The 20,570-nt window shown below is 49.8% G+C and overlaps 1 protein-coding gene across 3 annotated transcripts in view; it reads right to left on the bottom strand.

Annotated features, from left to right (window-relative positions):
• DPP6 (dipeptidyl peptidase like 6) overlaps window positions 1-20,570 on the bottom strand; it is a 643,862-nt gene that overhangs the window by 158,505 nt on the left and 464,787 nt on the right. For 2 of the 3 annotated variants that reach the window (XR_011231801.1, XM_069462595.1), the window contains exon 7: window positions 9,040-9,121. The exons of the other annotated variant lie outside the window; for it this stretch is intronic. Coding sequence is in view for 1 of the 2 variants with exons in the window: in XM_069462595.1 (XP_069318696.1) it covers window positions 9,040-9,121 (82 nt within the window). In the remaining variant the exon portion in view is untranslated. The remainder of the gene's footprint in view (window positions 1-9,039; window positions 9,122-20,570) is intronic. 3 annotated transcript variants of the gene reach the window in all.

The following is a 20,570-nucleotide window of genomic DNA, read 5'->3' as shown; positions in this document are numbered from 1 at the left end:
CAAACAGAAAAATCAATTCACTAATTTGCTAACTGTTCTTTAGAGTGGAAATAGCTGAACTAGATTTGAGCCATGATATACATAAAAACCCACAGTCTAAAAGAAACAAAACTGGGTCCCGCTACTGAGATCGACTCATTGATTATTGGTGCTCACGCCCACCCCTGTCCTAGCACAAGGAACACATGGAGCTCCCCACATGTCAGGGAAGTAAAACAGAACCTCGTGGGTTGTGAAAAGACCCCTATCAGAGGGCGGAAAGACATCCTTGTCTAAAGAGGTTCTTCAGAAACATGAAGTTATCACACTTCCCAGGACTTAGACTTGATTTATAGTGATCGATAAGGACCCACAGGATGCTGTGCAGGAAGAGTCCTGTGAAGTCCGTTTTGAAGAAAATTCCAGGGGAACCATTTGCAAATAATTGACTCGGGTGCTGCTGAAATGTCTCCAAAAGCTCTTGTTCTAAGTGAGCGAGTTCTTTTCCATCCTGTGCCCCAGCTGTCCCCAGGTTGTTTCGCGATGTAGACAATAACCCTCCGAGGTGATCAGAGTGAGGACTGCCTCGATTCCAAACTGGAGGGGAGAGAGGAACACAAGCCCGGTGGTCGGACTGCTCCCGGGGCATCGGGCAGAACAGGATCCCTTTGGTGTCGTGGTGGGACGGGAGCAGGGTGCTGTCGTCCTCTGTCTGACTCTTTCCCGGCTCAGGTTGGCCTGAGCCTGGCAGGGTTTACTGGTGAAAACGCACGATCTTGCACAGCACGACAACCACTTTAAGACAAGACGTCTGACTCGACCATCCAGACGTCCTGCCATGATTTCTCACAGTCTGAACTGCTGAGTTAATTAACCAGCGGGCAAGTTGTTAAATCTTATACTTTTTAGGTTATAACATCAAATTTTCACGATTCCCATGAATTTTGGACCTTAAGTCCATAAATCTGACATTTAATTTTACTTTCCCTCCTAGATACCACGTAACAAGCATCTGTGGGGAACCTACACTCTGCTCCACACTGAGCAACGGGCCGCGGGCGATAAACGCGTAACGAGCGACCTTCCTTGTCCTTGAACATTCGGTCTGGGAAGGAGAATTATTCAGAAGTGAAATAGTTGAATAATAAAACAAAGCAAAAGATTCACTGCTACAGTAAGTGGGATTGACAATATTGCAGCAATTTAGAGGAAGAAAAGGTCACAGTGATTCTACGTAGACGAGGAGACAGAACCGTTACTTTGATACGGTCCGACTGTGAAACACTTCAGGAACGATGATGAAGAGGTGTCCCTCCACCCAAACGGGAGCATCCTCAAAGCAGTCTACGAGGGCCCATTACCTGTACCAAGGAGAATTCTTAGCAGCACAGAGAGTGCAGACCTCCCCCCCTCCTCCCCAGGCTACTGGACAAACCTCCCAATGTCCACAACCTTCTCTCTCCATGCAATGGGAAACGACGGGTCTGCCCATGGCAGCGGAAGTGACTGCAGCCTCCCTTCGCCCCCAAATGGCTGAAAAGGCTATTTTAATTTATGACTGCCTGGTTACATTATCTCAAGAATCTATCATTAAATGCACTCTTCCTAATGTAGAACTCTGGTCCTGCTTTTATATTCTATTTGATAGATTAGCCTGAAATTCTCTAACCTAATATTGCCAGGGCTGATGTGGGGCGCCCTCCTAATTTGATTCCTTACAAGGAATAATACACTGCTTCAGTCACAATTGCATTAAGGGAGCTCGGATGAGGAAGAGGACGTGGTCCCTCCTCACAGACAGCGTGGACAACCAGGCCAGGCCTGTTTCCACCCTGAACCCACATTTTCCTTAATTTTGCTTTGGCTTAATGGTGAGTCCTCACCTTGCTGGTTAGCACTTTTGTGGTGAGACTTTGAAATTTACTCTCTTGGTTATTTTGAAATATACATTATTATTAATTATACTCCTCTTGCATCCCGTAAATGTACACAACTATAATTTTTCAATTAAAAATAATATTACTTTTAAAAAGAGAGCCCCAGAAAATCTCTCTGCAGGGTTTGTAACTCTCTGCAGCTTTCACATCAACAGAACTAAAGGCACCGTGACCCTGGCGGGCGGGCGGGCGCTGGCTCATTCTGCTGAACTCCCCGCAAAAGCGCCTGCTCCACCCTCAGCTCTGCCAGGGCACGTGTTTCTTTACCTTTGACAACAAATTTTCTTTTCTTTTTAAAGAAGATATAATGTTGTTGCATCCAAGAAACTTTTAGAAGCAGGAAAAATGTCCATAAGTCTGGCCAGACTGAAATTATTATTTTGACTAATATATCACTTTCCAGTCCTGTCTCATATGCAAACATATACAAACAGCTCATTCTTAGTCCTTCTATTGTTTAATAGATGATCTACGTTCCATGTATTTATACGGTCTTCCTAATCATAACTTTAATCGTTGTATAATAGTTCTTTCTATTGATATGCCATAATGTACCAAAATGCTCTCTCGTAAACACTAGAATATTTCCAGCTTTTAAAAATTATCATTATGGATAACAGTGCTATGCATATGCTTATTTACATAGCCTTTGGCGTCTCTTTACAAGAGATTTTTGTGTTGAAGTATAGGAATGTTCTTATGACTATTACTGCACATTTTCATATTGTTATACAACAAATTTCCCCGTATGCCCCTCCCCTTATTCATGCAGCATGACAAAAGTCTTAAAAAAGACTCCACTGCATCATGATTTATGGGTTACATTGTTTCTCTCCCTTCCTCCATCACTCCACAACTATGAGTTTGCTTTTGTGGGTGGAAATCCCTGTGTCCTGAGAGAGGCTGTTACCAGCAGGAAAAGCCCACATCACTCTTTCCTAGTCGCCTAGTTCTCTAACTATCATCACCAGGTAGCTCCGCTACACGGCCCCGTCTGCGCACGTCAATTACGGAAAACTCAGCTTATTTACTGAGTGCAAGTGAACATTAGAGTGATTTAGCCTCACAGAGCCATGGAGGGATAACATATTGCGTTAAATTTGAAGGGTACCCCTGGTGGAGCTAACAAATCACTCACCAAACTGTCTCCATCCATTATTTGAGGATACATAAGGCGATTTCCATCCCTGCAGTATTAATTTCTTGGCTACTGTCATGGACTTCGGTGCCCATGATGAATGTTTTTACAATGAATACCAAATTAACCCAAACTGATTAGAGGCTTTTATAAGTTATTAATGGGATGTCACTTCCATCTGGTCCTCTCCATGTATACCACATTTCATTAAATGCTCTCCTCTTGCCGGAAAGATCAATCTTTCTCCCCTTGTTGGATTTGTCACCTTCGATAAAGCGCTCCCTGCCCCCTCTGTTACTTGCTGTGGGGCGGGGCGAGCAACACTGCCCTTGAGCACGGCTCTGGCTGTTCTTGCTCAGCGCCCGGTGGCTGCCCAGGAGGGAGAGAGCTGCTGGCCACTGGCGGCTCCCTGGGCTGCAGATCGGCTGACAGGAGGGTGTGCGGGAAGCAGGAGCACACTCTCTGTTCAAGCGATAGCTTCTGGGTGGCTGCAGAGCAGGGCAATTGCTGTCAGCTGGTAGCGGCTTTTTCTAAAGACACAGACACTGGAAAACTTATGGGGAGCTAAAGACTTGGAGGAATAGAAATTGATGATGTTTTCCGAACATCTCTCACTCCCTACGAGGTGAAGAAGAGCAAGATGTGAGTCCACACCAGTACCCTGGGATGGCAATGACAGTTTGGCCGGCTTGTCATTAAGCCCTCTCTTTGGACGCCCACACGGCTTCTGATTTCTACCCTGAGTTTCCCTGCTTTACCAAGGGTGGCCTAACTCACCTTCTGACGCATGCCACGCTTTCCTGACAGAATTCAGCTTATTTATCTGCGATCACAGGTGGTCCAGTGAGTCCTCCAAGGGAGGCTGGGCTCCAGTGTCAGGTGAGACGTTTTGCTGACAGCTGAACTGTCCTCACATGCTGTGCATCAAGCAGTGTGGGGACGACCACTTAGATGGTGACCTGTCTGGAGGGCTTTGTTTCCGGTGGCATCATTTTGTTGAAACTCGAGGACCCAAGGGTCTTTGTTAAAACAAGGACATCGTACACATAGGGCAGTGACCCTTCACCTGTCGCCCCCGCTGTAGAGAGGACACAGAAGCTGGGGCAGCATGGGCGGAGATGACAGTAGGGAGGCTTGGGGACAGTTCCGAGGGTGACCCTGCAAGAAAGCAAGGCAACAGGAAGCGGTCGCGGTTGCCGAGTGAGTCGGTGTGTGACAGGTGGACCTGCCACCAGCGTGAAGCCAGCGAGGAAGGAGACCACGTCTTCCTCCGGGGTCTCCAGGATGCACCAGAGCGCCCAGAACACAGGGCGTGTTCAGTGAGATCGACTCAAACAGCAAACAAAGGAGTTGATAAAACTGAAGGGCACAACGTGCACCAGGAAAGGACCTGTCACGCTCAGCTGGCTGACCCGCCGCAGCAGTCCTGGGTCACAGCTGGCATTCCATGGAGCTCCAGGAGCTGGGAGCATCTCTGGGAGTCTGGTCAACTTGCCCCCAAAACCTTGCCAAGGGAGTTGCCATCTTAACTGCTTATTTATTTATTTTTTTTTTAAAAAGCAACTTAAATGGAGATTCCTTGATTCTCCCTGATAAATTATTCTGTGACCTTCTATGGAAAACTATTCTAGGGTCTAAAAAGCGATATAATCAAGGCAGTTCTTCATGAAGTTTAGCTTAAACTCTCCCACTTTGGTAAATGCATGTAGTTTTATTCTCTGGTCCCGTCCAACACTGAGGGCAGTCGCTCACTGGTGCTTATCCCACAGCCCCTCTGCTCGGGCTGCGAGGACGTGGGCTCCCTCCGCACGCGGGGAAGCACAGCCGTGAGAACTCGGTCCCGTGACCACCCCTGCTCCTCCGGGAGCACTGTCTCCCGAGGACACCCCAGCCCTGCAGGTTTCCTGGCTAACTGCGCTCCTTGCTCTTCCTCTGTCACATTCCGGAGCTGTCTCTGCATTGAAGATTTCCCAACAGACTTACTAAATATCCCTTCAAAGCTGTTCATTTACCATCATGGTGCTTGCAAGCCAACCAGAGAGAGACCCATCTTTGTCTCTGATCTGCTGAGTGTATGAGCAGAGATTCCAGCTTTGAATTCTTAATGGTGTCTAATGCTGTGCAGGCTTATTTGCAAAAATTTCCACAGTGCTTGTTTCCAAAGGAAAACATTATTATGCAACAAATTCACATAAGTCCCCTAAGCTTGCCCATTAACTTACTAATGCACCTTGAAGGGAATGAACTTAACTTCCAGTGTGTGCCTTAAGAACAGAGAAGGCCACTGCAGCTGCCCTCAGAATTTGTGTGTTTTTATGAAATGTTTCTAACAGACTGACATATAAGGAAATAAATGGATATTTCTAAACCAGACAATTTAATTGTATTCTAGGTTAGCAGAGACAAAACCTCACATAGATAGACAAACACAGGAGGAGCAGGACTTCCAAAAAGGATCAAAGAAAGGAAACTGACTTAGAGGAGTTCTCAGCCTGGGCAGAGATTCACCTGACGAGGATGACAGGTAGAGGGGTACAGCACAAAGCACGTGAAATAACATGTGTTGGGAATGGAATCTATGTTTACGGGTCACTACTGCTTGGTGGGGGGACAAGGGAGAGACGCTATGTTAAACATTTTATATATAGTTTCTCATTTAATCCTATTTAATCTGGCCAACTGCATTTTCTACTTCATGTTCCGGGCTTTCAGCAAACATTTTGGAAACAATCTGGTCATCCGCTGTGAACAACCATGGCCCCAACCAGCGCGGCCACGAGCGGACTCTGACGGATGAGGGACGTCCCGCCTCACCCTTCTCCCTCTCTGCCCAGGCTGCGCCGCGGAGATGGTCTGAAGGTCCGAGACGAGCTGCTGAACAGGGTAGGAGACACCAACTGAGACCACATAGGAGCACTGGAGTAAACGCCCTTGCCCCACTCGGGGTGCCCCGTGCCACCCTCCTGTGACTTGCGGCTCCCGAGCAAAGGCGTCACTGCAGTCACTCAGCACCGGAGGTCTGTGCCCAGGAAGCTCTCTGGGGAGCTCTAACTGCAGCTGTGTTCTTTGCTCCCCAGGGAGAATTACTCACTTCAGTCTGACTCATTATAATTAGAGTAGATTTACTTTAGGGAGCAATGTTTACTTTTTAAAATAACATGGCAATGAGGGATTTGTTGCGTGCCGTCACTTAACAGGCCAGCGTTTGCACGGCCTGCTCCCGGGTGCGGGTTCCCTCTGCAGAGAGAGCGGGCGTGGGGAGTACTGTGATCAGACGGCGGTCCCTGGGTCAGGCTTCCCCAGCTAAGGACAACTAAGCGAGCATAGGATCCCCTGTAACAGGATCAGCAAACTACAGCCCACAGGCCAAGCCACCTGTGTTGGTAAATAAGTTTACTGGAACACAACTGTACCCACCATGTCTATATTGCCTTCATTGCGTTTGTGCTGCAGCAGCAAAGATGAGTAGTTACGACAGAGACCATGTGGACTGCAAAGCCTGAAACACGCACCACCTGGCCCCTCACAGAGCACGTCAGCCCTGTCCACACACAGGGCACGCTCTCTGCAATGAGCTGCACTGTCTCTGCGTCCAGCACAAGAGGGTATGATAAAAATCCCAAAGTTCACGTAAGTTTAAAAACTCAAAAATTCCACAAACATATCAGCACCTTTAGTACTAAGCCCAAGTACTAGCAACTGAAACTTAACTGAACATCCATTTCCCTGAGGCAGAAGGGAAGGTGAATTTCCCTCACCTCTAGCATTTTCCTAGAACATACACACAGATTCTGGCTGTTTCCCTCCACCAATTATTTCATGCTTAAGTGGTCTTGGACCTCAAGAATATATTAACTAATTAACTAATCTGTTTACGCATTCATTTCTTACCTCAACCAGTATTTACTGAGCACCAGGCATTGTGCTAGCTGCTATAGAACACAGAGACGAAAAGGCCGCCTACCCAAGGAGGGACCCGCCACAGGCAGGGAGGAGCTGTGTGTGCGGGAAGATCGCACCGGGAGACCTGAGGCCCCAAGACAGCTGCCTAACGGGGGTGTGTGTGTGTGTGTGTGTGTGTGTGTGGCGGGGGCCTGTGTCACGAAGCTTTCTCTGAGAAGTTGACACTTACTTTGTTTTGTTGCTACCTATTCTTTAAGAGATGAAACATGATAACTCCTATAATCACCTGTTCCTGTCCCTGTCCCCAAGGGAGCATGACATGGGAGTAAAGTCAGCTGTCCCAGAGGACCATTCTAGACTTAACTCTGAAGTGTGTGTGACCGTGCAGGTGTGCAGGCACACGCTGCAAATCCTCCTGCGACTGTGCGCTGCAAGCCTTCCAGGAGGCAGGGCTGTGCGGTGCTGGCTCTGCCACAGCACCTGGCCCAGCTCCACAGGCAGACGGTGAGGCATAAACTGCACGCTTAGGGACACCCACGGGATGACAGGGGGAGAGCCAGCAGGTACGGAAGAGAGACCCTCACACCGGGTCACGTTATGATGTCCTTTTCCTGTTGACCATAGAGCAGCTGGACAATGACCACTCCGTAAGGCCACACCGAGCGGCACGTCCCCTTCCCCCGAGTGTGCGGGGGGCACTGGGCTACAGTCGTCAGCGGAGGCAGGGAGGGTGCTCCATGGGTGTGGGATGGTCAGTTTCACAGGAGGATTTGATGGATGCTGGACACCTCTTCAATCTCAGACATTCTTGAACACTTAGGTCTTCTACAATCTCCTACTAAATTGCATATTTTTTCTTGTGTAAGAGTCGTCTTTGAGGGAAGATGAATTTTATCTCCTCGTTGTGGCTGAGTTGACGGACTGCTGTCCCTCTGCCAAAGTCAGCTCCCAACTTCCTCACTTCCTCCCGTCACACTGGGGTTTTGATTAGTTTCATTTGCTTTTTGAAATCTCTGCAATCAGTCTGTAGCATTAGAGACACTTTAATAATAGCTAAAATAGTTTTGTGGCCTATATATTCCTGTTTTTTTAAACCAATTTGAGGCCATGGAATTGATACGTAACCAAGAAAATACAATTGTGCTGTGGCGAGCTCCCAGACCATCTTCACTCACACAACAGCAGGCAGGCTACCAATACAGCCCTATCCAAGCTGTTAAATACAATCACTGTCATTGCCATTTTTGGAAACGAAAGATTTAAAAATGCGGATTTAGGTAATCAGCTTGAAGATGCAGAAGAAAACAGCAGCCCCTTTATCTGATCTTCGAGCCAGGGGGACTTTCTGTGAGGAGTAAGACGATCTTGTGAACAAAAGCTAAACAGAACTGACAAATGTCATCAGGTCTTAGACAAATGTGATGCTAGAGTTGGGACGAACCCCAGAGGTCACACTATCCAAATCCCTCACTGGGAAGCCAGGGCTGCCTGCAGCCAACAGGGCAGCCAGGGCACGAGCTCCGGCTCTGGAGCCTGAGTCCAGCACCGCCGTTCAGGGCCCTCTCCCTGCACCGTCCCTGCCACTCACAGAAACGCCTCCCTTTGGCCATTTGGAGGGAGAATCCATGACGACATCTGATGTGAAACCAAGAGGCCGCAGCGACAGCAAAGGTCGCACGTGGAGGCCACTGGCCTGGCTCTGCGCCGGCCAGCAAACCGAGAGGAGTCTGAGTTCCGAGGGCAACTCTCGGCCACTCCACGGTTCTGACAATTCCCATCTCCTTGAGCTCACTGTCAACCTGGAGTCTACACACACAGCTCTAGGTAGGTACCACCGTGAGAATATCAGATATGGGGACCAAAGCGCGCACTTGTCCAATTTTATGATAATTTGCCACCTAAAAAGAAATGGCCATTTTACATATTCACATACCCCGGTGTACTTGTTCCAAATTTAACTTACACACACATACACACACACAAACACACACCACACACAGGCTGAGTACAGTGAAATACACTCAGCCTGAAAGTACAAACGCCATCAGAGTCAAAGCAAGGTCACGGGCTTGACTGGCTTACCAGTTGCTGGCCTTTGGGGCCCCACCCTGCGTACTGGAGCTTTGCATTGCTGACTTCTGGTGGGTCCAGACTTTGAGGATCCCTAAAAAAAATGAACAGACAAACAAAAACAAAGCAAAATGTTGGGAACCAAAAGTTCAGATTTAAGAATTTTATCCTCAACCTATAGCTTATTCCTGTCTCCTTCCAGAGCATCAATTTCAGGGGCTTGCCTCCTGTGATATTAAACAATATGTCTCATTCCGTCTCCATTAGATTCCTTTAGAGGTGTATAATTTATTTAGATGATGCTGAAATAGGTCCATCACTGCTTAACCCAAACAGTAAATATTCATCAAGAGAGAACATGCAGAGAGGTCTATAGATCAATTTTTAAAATACCAAGAACAGTCAAAATTAAAAATTAAAATGCATAGCCATGCAGTAATAAATCCCCACAATTTATAGCTCCATCTTTGGTTCTCCTAGAAGACAGTTCTTTCCTAAGCACAATGCCAGGCCATTATGACCTTCCAGAACTGGTGGCCTTGGGACAGATGAATCCTTTGGTTGTTGATAGATCTAAGTCTAGAAAGAGCTAAACAGAGAGAGAGAGAGAGAGAGAGAGAGAGACAGAGAGAGAAACAGAGATACAGAGAGACAGAGGGAGAAAGAGAACGAGGGAGGGGATAAATTGAAAGCTTTTTCCGTTGAAACATCACTTATATTTTTCATTCTTAGTGTACTGACAATGCAAAATACCACAATAACAACATCTTGTCTAAGTACTTAAAGGTCACAATACATAAAGGGCATGGTGAGCAAGATGAAAACACGAAAAAACTAACACTTCTAACAATCTTAAATGTTTCAGTATATTTTATAACCACCGCCGTCTCCGACACAGGAAAAGATTGATTTTCATATTCTTTTGGACGATGCCATCCCGCGTGGGGAATGATACCCGTGTTCTGCCCCAGCCCAGCAAACGCCCAGCTTGGCCTTATGCCGAATGCACCTCCTCGACATCAACACCTTGACCACTGAGAACGGCCAGAGAACAGCACGAAGCCAAGTGTAACGTCTCTAACCTCAGCTGGCTTCTAACCACGTCCGTTGTTACAACGACCTGTCGTCACACTCTCTCAATGCTGACTCTGGTCCTTCCTGCCGTCTCCGTGCCCCACTCGTAACTGCCCCCGGCTCCAAGCGGATGACCAGGCGTGGGGCAGACGCGGGGCGCTGTGCCCTCTCAGGAAGAGCTTGCCGTTCAGCCTTCTACAGTAAGTGTTGCATTTCCGCCAACACAGGCTGCTCTCTCGGCAGGGTGTGACCTGAGCTCCCTGTCGGGTAGCCTGGGGTGGGCGGGGGTCAGTCTGGCACGGCCTGAGGTCCCCCCTGCCGAGCCTGCTTGCTCCACTTCTGCCTCCACGGGCATCACTCTGAGGCTGCACGCCCAGCCTTTGCTTCTGGGAGGACCCAGCTGGCCCCAGGCAACCTGCATCACTGCTGGAAGACAGGCTCCCTGTGCCACACCGCCACACTGAGGTGCCCGTCCCTCCTCCGCCTCCTCCCCCCGCCCCCGCCCCCCATCCCTCTCAGGGGACCTGGTGCCCCTCCCTGTCTAAGCCAGCGCCGCCTCCTCTGCCTCCCTTTCTGTTCCAGCCTAGAACCACCAAATCCTTTCCTTTCCACTTACCTTCTTGGTAAACTTTTACTGTGTGTTTTTTTTTTAATTCATAAGCTTTATTTTTTAAAGCAGTTTTAAGTTTACAGAAAAACTGGATAAAAGTACAGAGATCCCTTATCCTCCCTCTTCCTCTGCCCTCAGTTTCCCAAATTACTACCACCTTGCCTTAGTGTGGTGCAGCTGGTACCATCAATAAGCCGATATTGATACGTTATTATTCCCTGAATGCCGTGGTTCACGTTATGGTTCACTGTCTGTCTAGCGCATTCTAGGGGCTGTGACAAACGCCTGCTGCCACACACACTGTTAGAGTCATTCGGAACAGGTCGCCGCCCTAAATAACCCGTACTCCGCCTGTGCCCCTCCCCGCTGGCCAGCTCTGCAACGATCTTTGCCCAACTCCATGACTTTGCCTTTTCCGGAACGCGCCTAGCTGCAATCACACACGCAGCCCTCCCGGGTTGCCACCTTGCACGAGGAGCAGGTGCTTAAGTCTCCTCCAAGTCTTTCCGGGCTTAAACGTTTACGTTGCACCAGCCGCTGGGACTTTCTCAGCCACCCTTTTCTGTCTTCACTCCTGCTCTTGCCCTAAGGCTGTTCTCCCACCTGAGCGCATGACAGGGAAGCGCATGAGACAGATGCGTGTCCCTGACCAGCTGTCCCCCACCCGCGGCCCCGCCATGCCTGCCTGGTCTCCCCGCCCCGCCCCCACCCAGAGCAACGTGGCTTCAGTCCCACTTTGACGCTGGAATCGCTCTTCTCGAGATCCATGTCCCCACCATCTCCACTGACGTGCCACACCCCGCCGCCCTCCGTCCTGGCCCCGTCTCTCTCCACGCGGTGAGGCCGAGGCTTTGTGTCCAGGTTTTCCACAGCCCTCCCCTCCCCCGGCTCCCTCGTCACCTCCTTCCGCAGGGTCCTCTTCTCCTGCCCACCCTCGAGGTGCAGCGCCCTGGCCTCCCACCGCAGCCCTGGCCCCACAGCCACCACTGCCACCGTCACATCCAGCTGCGTCCCGCGCTGAGGACCACAGCTCCAGCCTCCCCTACCGGGACAGGACCCATGACTTTGGGTTAAGCCACTCGGTTTGTGGCAATTTGTCGCCACAGCCCTAGGAAGCTAATATTTTCTCCATTTCCCAGAGAAAACGAGGCCCCAGGTGCTGCTCCAGGACACGTGCTCATTATTCTGGCTTGAAGATTCAAAGGGGAAGAATCCCTGCCGGTGCAAGGCCAGAGTGGAAAGGCCTCGGAGAGCAGCGCAGGGCAGTCCCCGGGGAGGGCTGTCCCCAGCCCTTGCTGTTCGCCCACTCGCGCTTCTCCGCAGTGAAAAAGCCCGTCCCGCCAGCCCGCGTGGGGCCAAGACCCAGTTCAGTCTGGGATGACTTTCCACCAGAACTGGATTGTTCTGAAATTCCCAGGCGGGCGCGTGTGAGAACAAGCAGGTGGGGAGGAGAAAGGGAAGAGTGCATGAAGGTATGTGCTGATTTATTTAAGGATTTATTTGAAGTGGCCTTCCTCCATTTTTTTTTCTTTCTTTTTATTTATTCATTTATTTTAAAGAATCCATGGCAGGTTCTGTGATGAATCATCTCCAGGGGGGAGATGGATTAGTAAAAAAAGTGATGAAGGAAGAATAAAATGATCTGGACTTGCTCTATCTCAAAATAATCATGCAATCCATTCTGATTTTGCTTATTCGAGCAATAAACAAAACAGGGCATAAATCATGTTGAATTCTGAAGAGTAAATTAGTGCAGCAAAGTTTACTCATTTATCTTCCTTAGCTATTTTGAGGGATTGAAAAGCTTCCCAACAACAGCATTTGGAAGGGGGAAAAAAAAAAAGCTAAAAATTGCTTTTCTGGTTCCTAAACTTTTGTGGCTAAAGACATCAAAAAATAGAATCCTCAATGTCAAATAATCTCTGTTTTCTGAATCTTCCTATGTGCTTAGCCTGGTGAGTAACATAAAAATGTAAGATCCACTCCCAGTCCTGAAACTGGACCTCCTCATAGTAGATGCTCAGCAGATATTAACTGAGCAGTGAGTTAGTGGATGGATGGATGAATAAGGGGATCTAGTCTAACCTCCATTTAGTTACGGGTTAGGCTCACACTGCACTTTGAGATTTGTACTGCCATTTTTTGTGTATATCCTAAATTATACGATTAAATTTTTGAGGACAGGAATCCTCATAGGTGTACTTCCCAAGAGGCCAATATTTGAGTACATACCCAATTTTCAATTTTAAAATGTCTCTGACACTCTGTGGTGTATCAGAGGTTCCTCTCCTCATGAAAGATTTGGATGCAGAGGTTTTCAGGAAGAGATGCTCTGCTCGCCAAATGAGTGACGGTGGGCTCGTTCTGCGATATTAGTTACTCATACCGCCTCCAATTCATAGGGACACTTTAACATACATGATCACAAATGTAAGTACAGCTGTCCCTCGGTATATGTGGGATGGGTTTGGGGACCCTCCTCAGATACCAAAGTCCACAGATGCTCGAGTCCCTTATGTAAAATGGTGCCAATATTTGCATATAACCCACGTACATCCTTCCGTACACTTTAAACCGTCTCTAGATTGCTTATAATATCTAATACAATGTAACGTTAATATAAACAGCTGTTATACTGTATTGTTCAGGGAATAATGACAAATTTAAAAGTCTGTACATGTTCAGTACAGATGCAACCATCCATTTTTTATTTCTACATATTTTCGATCTGAGGTTAGTTGAAACCGCAGATGCAGAGCCCACAGATATGAGGGGCCAACCGCACTAAATAAAGTTACAGAAATAGAAGGATTCTTTTTAATAAAAGGGAGCTTGTGTCTTATTTGGGACAGAGATGGGTTTGGAGCATATTTTGGGGGAGACGAAATGTCGAAATGGAATGAGAGGATGGACAGCTGCTCTGTGGACATGCTAAGTGCCCCTGTTTGCCCTCTTGTAGGTGTCGCCTGGCACCACGTGCATTATAAACAGGTTTTGGATCACTTCAAGGGCTCGTCTGCTCCTGTCCTTCAGTAAAATCCTGTTATAGAGCAAGAGGACTCAAGAAAGCTGCCCTGGAATTCATGCCTGGAGGTAAGTCAGTGATTTCTTTTTGGCCTGTGGCAGGAGCACAATGAGACCCCAGCCCTGGAGACCAGGGGACACTGGGGTTTTTGAAAGGACAAGGAGGAGTCATTTAAAAAAAGAATGGATGTGAACATGGCCAGTCCAGAAAGGCACCGGCGCCCTCTGGAGGGTCATTTTCTTTCCGCCCCTTCCCTGATGCCTTTATACTTTCTCCACCAATTCACCGCTATCAGCCCGACTTTGGACGAATTTGCTCTCATTTGCCCGGATAACAAATTGCTCGAACTCTTTACCAAAGATGTAGCTCAGTGAACATAAGTGGTGTGGAAATTACACGAGAGATTGAGAACTGGCCCAGCTAAACAGGCAGCACCCGGGTCTCCATGAGTCGCCCGCTGACGACGTGGCTCTCACGGCTCTCAGCATGAGCAGTGGGGATGCAGGGTGCACGCAGGAGCTCTGTGCAGCCCGAGGACCCGACAGCATGCACACACATGTTCTAGCATGTTCTACACACATGTGTGTAGGGAGGCAGCGCTCCTGGGCTCTGTCACTGTGGTCCCTGATGAACGCCCCCTTCTTACCGAGAGCTGCATCTATTATCTGAGGACACTAATGAGGCCCTCCATGGAATTATTTTAAACCAATTTAACAGTGTACATCGATCCAAAAAAAACCAAACAAAAAAGCCCAAGCCTGTGATAACGCACAGGACTAGAGAAACACAGAGAAGCAGGCAACGCTGAATCTCCGGCAGCTCAGGCAGGGAACGAAAAGCAATAAACCAGAAAGCACAATAGCAGTGAACGGGAGAGAAGAAAAGTATCTCTGGAGGAAAACGACTTAGATGCTGCAGCTAATGGGCAAAGCGGGGCCCATGCAGATGCCGAGTCTCGGCTGCTGCGCCTTCCCCGGCAGCCGGGCGCTGGAGAGCCGCTCGCCGGTGCGTCTGAAGCCTGCAGAGGAGCCTCTCCTTTTCCATGGTGAGATCTCACCGCTCGTCCTCCTGTGCCGACTGCAGACTGTCCCCTCGACCCCCCTCCCCACCCCGTGCCATGCCTTTGGGTGTCTGAGGCATATTGGACCTTTCATATTAATCCTGTCTAAGGTAGGGGCTCATTAGGAAAAGGCCCAAAACAACCTTGTTATTCACATGCTACTTTGGGTGAGGATGCCCTGGGGAAAGCTTTCTAGTACCTGGAGAAAACCCTCAACCCAGCTGGAGCTGCAGGAGTCACGCAGATCCTGGCTGGAGGAGCCCGAGGGTAACGCTGGCCCAGGACGCCTTCGTGGCCTTCGGTTTAGTCACCTTCTTTCCCTTTAGGCTGCCCGTCTGCAAACCGGGAAGGCAGGACCAGAGCCATGCTGAGAGTGAGGGGTGCTGCCGACATGATCTGGGGAGCAGGCTCCGTCCTTCCAGACAGACCGATTTAAGGCCAGCAGCCTCTGCGCGGCCACACCAATGGGGCAACACCCGCGCAGTCAGGACCCCGCAGTCCCCGCCATGCAGTGGGGTCCTCGTCATTACAGCACTGCTCTGGGTGTAGCTCAGCCTGCGGAAGGGGCGTCTCCTCAGGTGTGGCACAGAGGTAGGTACTGGGGACTGAACTTTAGCCTCACATGCTATAGATACTGATTAAAATTATAACTCTAGGACATAACATTGCACAGTTCTGATAGAGTCTAATAGGAGGACAAAGGTAATTAAGTCATTCTCTAATGAGTGTGGTTTCTCCAACCACACAGGAAATTCCTTGAGAATCAGCAAGGTTCCCCCTGTAGTCTACGTACCTAGTGCGGGGCTGGCACCTGGGAAGTGGCAATCGTGCACGTCCACCCTGCCCTGAGAGCCCCTCTGAGCATTTCTAAAGGGCCATAGACCCTTTGGGCAATGGTGCGGTGAATCAGGATGTACAGAGAGAGGTGTAAAAAATTTGACCTTTGCATCAGTATTGGGAACATGGTTGCCTTTCGTAAACTTCCTGTGTTATGAAAAGGTTAACCCTAAAGAGTGGAACCTTCCCCGCCAGCTTGGGCCTCCTTCATCCGCTTGGCTGGACGTAGAAAAGACAGAGCTGCAGATTAGGGGTAAATGAATTTCTCCTTTGGACAAGCAGAAACATGGCTCCGTGTGGCTTCTTTTCACCCTGAGTGCTGTGGCCAGGCAGTGCACACGGTAGCCTTGCCCACGCGTGCCTGGTTTCCTGCAGCTGTGCTGCCGCTGGGGCAGTCAGAAAGCCTCTGCTTTCTACACAATCGCGTCATCACCTCCGAATACTGTGCTGTTGGGTTTTCTGGGCCTCTCCTCGGAACTGGGCCTTCTCAGTGAAGAAACACCACAGCTTACCCTCTTCCATACTGTCCATAGTGGGTGGCTCTGGAAATACTTAGGCCAAACACAGACTATTGGTGGTGCTTTGCAAACCAGCGCACCCCGCGGAGGCCCAACGCTGCTCGCCCCTCTTTCTCATGGCGGTGTTGTCAAGTTATAATAAAAGCATGGGTCTGAAAGTTTGAAAACCTAAAATGTCCTCCCAAGCAAAACTGCCTTATGGCTTTTGCTGTCCCTAGATGGGAACCCAGCTGCCAGCAGACAGGCTGCTGCTCCCAGACTGTGCCGGTGTGGGCGGCTCTGTGTTCTTTCTTGAAGCCCTGAAGCAACAGGCACGGCCAGCCCACAGCTCTGGTCTTGCCTTTGCCCTTCCTTAGGTGGACAACCCAGAGGGACGATTCTTGAAAGGGAATCGTTCCCTCCGCAATCTGGCCAAGAAGGGAGGGCTTCGAGCCAGCAGGGCCTGGGCTTTCTCAACCTCTCCCGAGGTTCGTGCCCCAGAGGCGAGATCGGCCCATGAAGGTGTTTCTGCTCTGCCTCCACCTCTCATGTCCTCGCTGGCCCCACCACTGACTGCCTCAACGCTGACCTGTCATTTAGAAGGGGCTGCAAAGCCATCCCTCGTGGGGACGAGCAACCACACAGTCAGGAAGCTGCTCCCGCAGGCCAGACACCATCCTCTGTGAAGCCCCAGCTGCCCGGGGAGAAGGGAAGACATGATGGGCTGGTGTCTCGTGCTGGGGGCACGGATCTGCGTGCGGAGCCCTGAGGCTTCTCCCCACAGCTGTGCGTGGCAGGTTCTGCCAGCCATGCATGGTGACCGGGAGAGGACAGGGGTCAGGAGAGTTAGTTCTGTCGAGCAGTGAGTTGAGAAAAGGGGGCTGGGGCTCTAGATGTCCAGCCATTCTGGATGACCGTTTGGCAATTTCTCACCAAGCTAAACATACATTTACTGTAAGACCCAGGAATTCACCCCGAGAGAAAGGAAAACACATCCAGGTGAAACTCTGCCTGCAGACGTTCACAGCACTATCATTCATACTGGAAGCAACTCAAATGTCAATCAGACGTTGACTATCAAACACACATGGTACATCCATGCACGACCCCTCCTCAGCAGTGAGCAGAAATGAATGCAGACACTGCAGCAACACGGGGGCAATCTCAAGGGCAACTGCACTAACGAAGCCAGCCGCAGAAGGTGACATACTGTACAACTCCACAGACGTGACAGTCTGGGAAAGACAAACTGGTGGATGGATGATGTGGCAGTGGCCGCGTCGGGGGCGGGTGGGGCACGGCAGAGTATTTTGGGCTCATGGGAATGTTCTCTACCTTGGCTGTGGGGGTGCTTGTGTGATCACACCTATTTGTCAAAACCTCCTGAACTATACATTGTAACGTGAATTTTATTAAAAGTAAGTTGCACCGCAATGAGCCTGTAATCACGGGCACGTGGCCAGCATGTGCTCTTTCCACCCTCGTCTGCAGAGACGGGCCACCCGCTGTTCTGGAGTGACGCCCTTTCCAGGTCAAGGCTGCCCTTGAGGTCCCTAACGCAAACACTGTGGGGGCTTTGTGTCCAGCCCTCTGCTGGGGACAGTACGAGTACAGAGAAGAGAGGAGGTGACACAAAAACCAAACGAAATAAACCAGACAGCCAGAGACACGTGTGCCTTTCCCAGCCCGCCCCCGTGCCCAGTGCGGTGCCCGGCACACGCCAGGTGCTCGTGTTGCAAGCATGAACGCACAGCACAGCACACGCGTTTTCCAGGCCCAGCCACCGGGGGGCTCAGCCTGCCAGGTCTCAGTGGACAAAGATCGGTGAACAAGAAGAGGCTGCTCCAGGGAGGAAACAGACCTTCCGCAGGTGACATCGCACCTCTGATTCTATGTGACTTGAAACTGACCTATGATTCCTCAACACGAGAAAGCCATCAATAGCCAAGATTAAAACAAACAACAACCACCTCCCCACTGTGGACCCAGAGACTGGCAACATCTGGCGTGTTTGCTTGCAGCACCAATCGCTCCCCGAACGTAAGACTCTGAGCAGTGTGAAGACCGGATCCCGCTGGGTGGGGCCCAGGGAACGTGAGCGTGGGAGGCCCAGGAGCAGGACGAACGTGAACCTCCCGGAGCCCTTCACGGGGGTCGCCTGGGACCAGCAGAGAGCAGCCTTTGTCACTACTGCACCCTCACTGAGTATCGCTCAGTACATCTCCAAGGACACTGCTAATCTGAGACCCACCTCTGTTTCCCCGAGTGTGGAGAGGACAAGGAAGTTACTGCTGCAGGAGAAACCTCAGGGGCGTTCCCAGAGGTAGCAGTGCCATTTCTCGGCTCCAGCACAATCCAGGCGTCACCCTCGTGGCAGTAGGCAGGGAGGGGGCTGCAGGGCCCCGGCTGGGCACTAAACTCACCTAAGGAACTTTAAACCTGTCCCGAGGTTTGCTCCTCAGAGACTCTAGCACTTTCCACGTGGGTGGGGCTCAAGTGTGCATATTCTTGCTGGTCCACGTGGCTCAGTTACTTAATTCATTTCCTCCAACTTTCAACCAACCACCCAACCGAGTACCTCTGCGCCAGAACAAGGGATGTGGATGCAGAGTTTGGGATAAACAAGGAGCCTGATGAAAATGATGAACTGAGTATTTTCACCTCATTTTCAAAAAGATTTGTTTGTTTGAAAATCTTTTAGACTTGCTACAAAAGTGCTTGGGACAATACATGATTCAAAAGAATGGCTGAAATGGGCTCCTTTTGCAGGTGGCTGATGGAGCTTCAGGCTTGTCCCCTGCTTGCTGAGAGCTGCAGCAGGGGACAGAGCACAAGACCTGTGGGTACAGCCTCTCACGCCATCACTGCTGTGCAGAGTCAAACCGTCGTCCTGCCCAACAGCCGCCAGTGTCACAGGCACGGCCAAAGCCTCGCCCATCGACATTCTCTCTCTGGCGTCTTAGAATGATGGAGAGTAATAGGTCAGGTGATAAATGCATATTGAAAACATTCCCAAACAGTCTCTTCAGAAAAATTATATTAGGAAGATTAAGTAGCAATTTAACACAAGAATCAATTATAGTGTTGAATGAGAAGTAATGTTTGCTCTCGAAGTTCACGGAGTTGGAGAAGGATTGATTTTTAGAGGAAGAGGTTTTAAAGTTGGTGCTTGAAGAATCAGAATGATTTGGGCACAAGATGCACACTGAACAGGAAATTTCTGTTGTATGTATGTGGGGGTGGGGGTGGGGAGGAACCAGCCAAGGTGAGGACACCCGGAAACACATTCTGTGTTTGGGAGCAGCGGCTGGACACAGTGCCTCGCTGCCATTCCTAGAAGGCTGGACTGGCAGTGCAAGCCTCACAGGTGCCCCTCTCCCTTCACTCCCTGCAGGCACACGCATTCCTACAGAGCCCGGGCACGGTGGCAGTCTGCTGTTAAACTAAGAGCTCCAGGAAGCCATTAGCAACTGATCAGCATTAGCACTGAGAAGGAAATTTATTTTCTGCCCAAAATGTACAGAAATTGTGGGGAAGGGTGATTAGATTTGGCCATGTTATGGAAGGTCTTGGTGTCCACCATGAATAGAGCCTGTAGTACTTTCTACACACCAAAGTAGGCACCTAAATATACTATCTCATTATCATCCAGTATTTCATATACCCTTTACATAAACCCTAGGAGTAGGCATTTTATATATGGAGTCAGTGTAGTGTCCAGAGAAGCAAAGCAACTTCTGCAAGATTACACAGGTCAAGAGGCTGGCTGGGAATTTATTCCCAGATCTCTTTGACACTAAAGTCCATGTTTTAGAGTCATGGCAAAGCATGGAAATGCTCACTGAGAGTCTGGATTTCAGCGGAGGGAGGGAAGGGGGGAGGGAGGGAAGGGGGAAGGAGGGAAGGAGAAAAGGAGGGGTAGGGAGAAGGAAGGGGAGAACAGCTAAGACCAAATTCTGCAGGTAGATGCGTGAGCTGTCCATGGTTCTGAAAATCCATGCATGCCAAATAACAGCGGCATTCTCCTTTCATGCCATCGAAGACACATAAAATGACATTCTAAGAACATCTCTTTCTTCTGCATTCTGGCTTCACGATGGTACCTCCCCAAGGTACACAAACAATCCTAGTCACGCAGCTTCTGGCAGCCATGAAGGCAGCCTGCTCTGCCGAGCCAAAGTGTGTCTTTGTGTGCGCAGCAGCAGGGGCCCTGGACACCCACGCTGGGGACAAGGGGCTGGAAAGGAACGTGCTCAGCCTTGGGGGCACCACCACTGGCACTGGGAACTCTCACCGCTGCCCCCCTGAGCTCGCTACTTTGAACCTTCTCATGTACCAGGCTCAATGCGCAGGTGGACACAGGCTGCCAAAGATTTAATTAGAGGCACAGGGAATGTAAACACTTGAAATCTGTCTTCATTTTCTAAGCGAACATCAGCA

Source organism: Eulemur rufifrons, chromosome 29, assembly GCF_041146395.1.
Source record: "Eulemur rufifrons isolate Redbay chromosome 29, OSU_ERuf_1, whole genome shotgun sequence".
Taxonomy (NCBI): Eukaryota; Metazoa; Chordata; class Mammalia; order Primates; family Lemuridae; genus Eulemur; species Eulemur rufifrons.
This window is presented reverse-complemented; position numbering and strand designations above follow the sequence as displayed.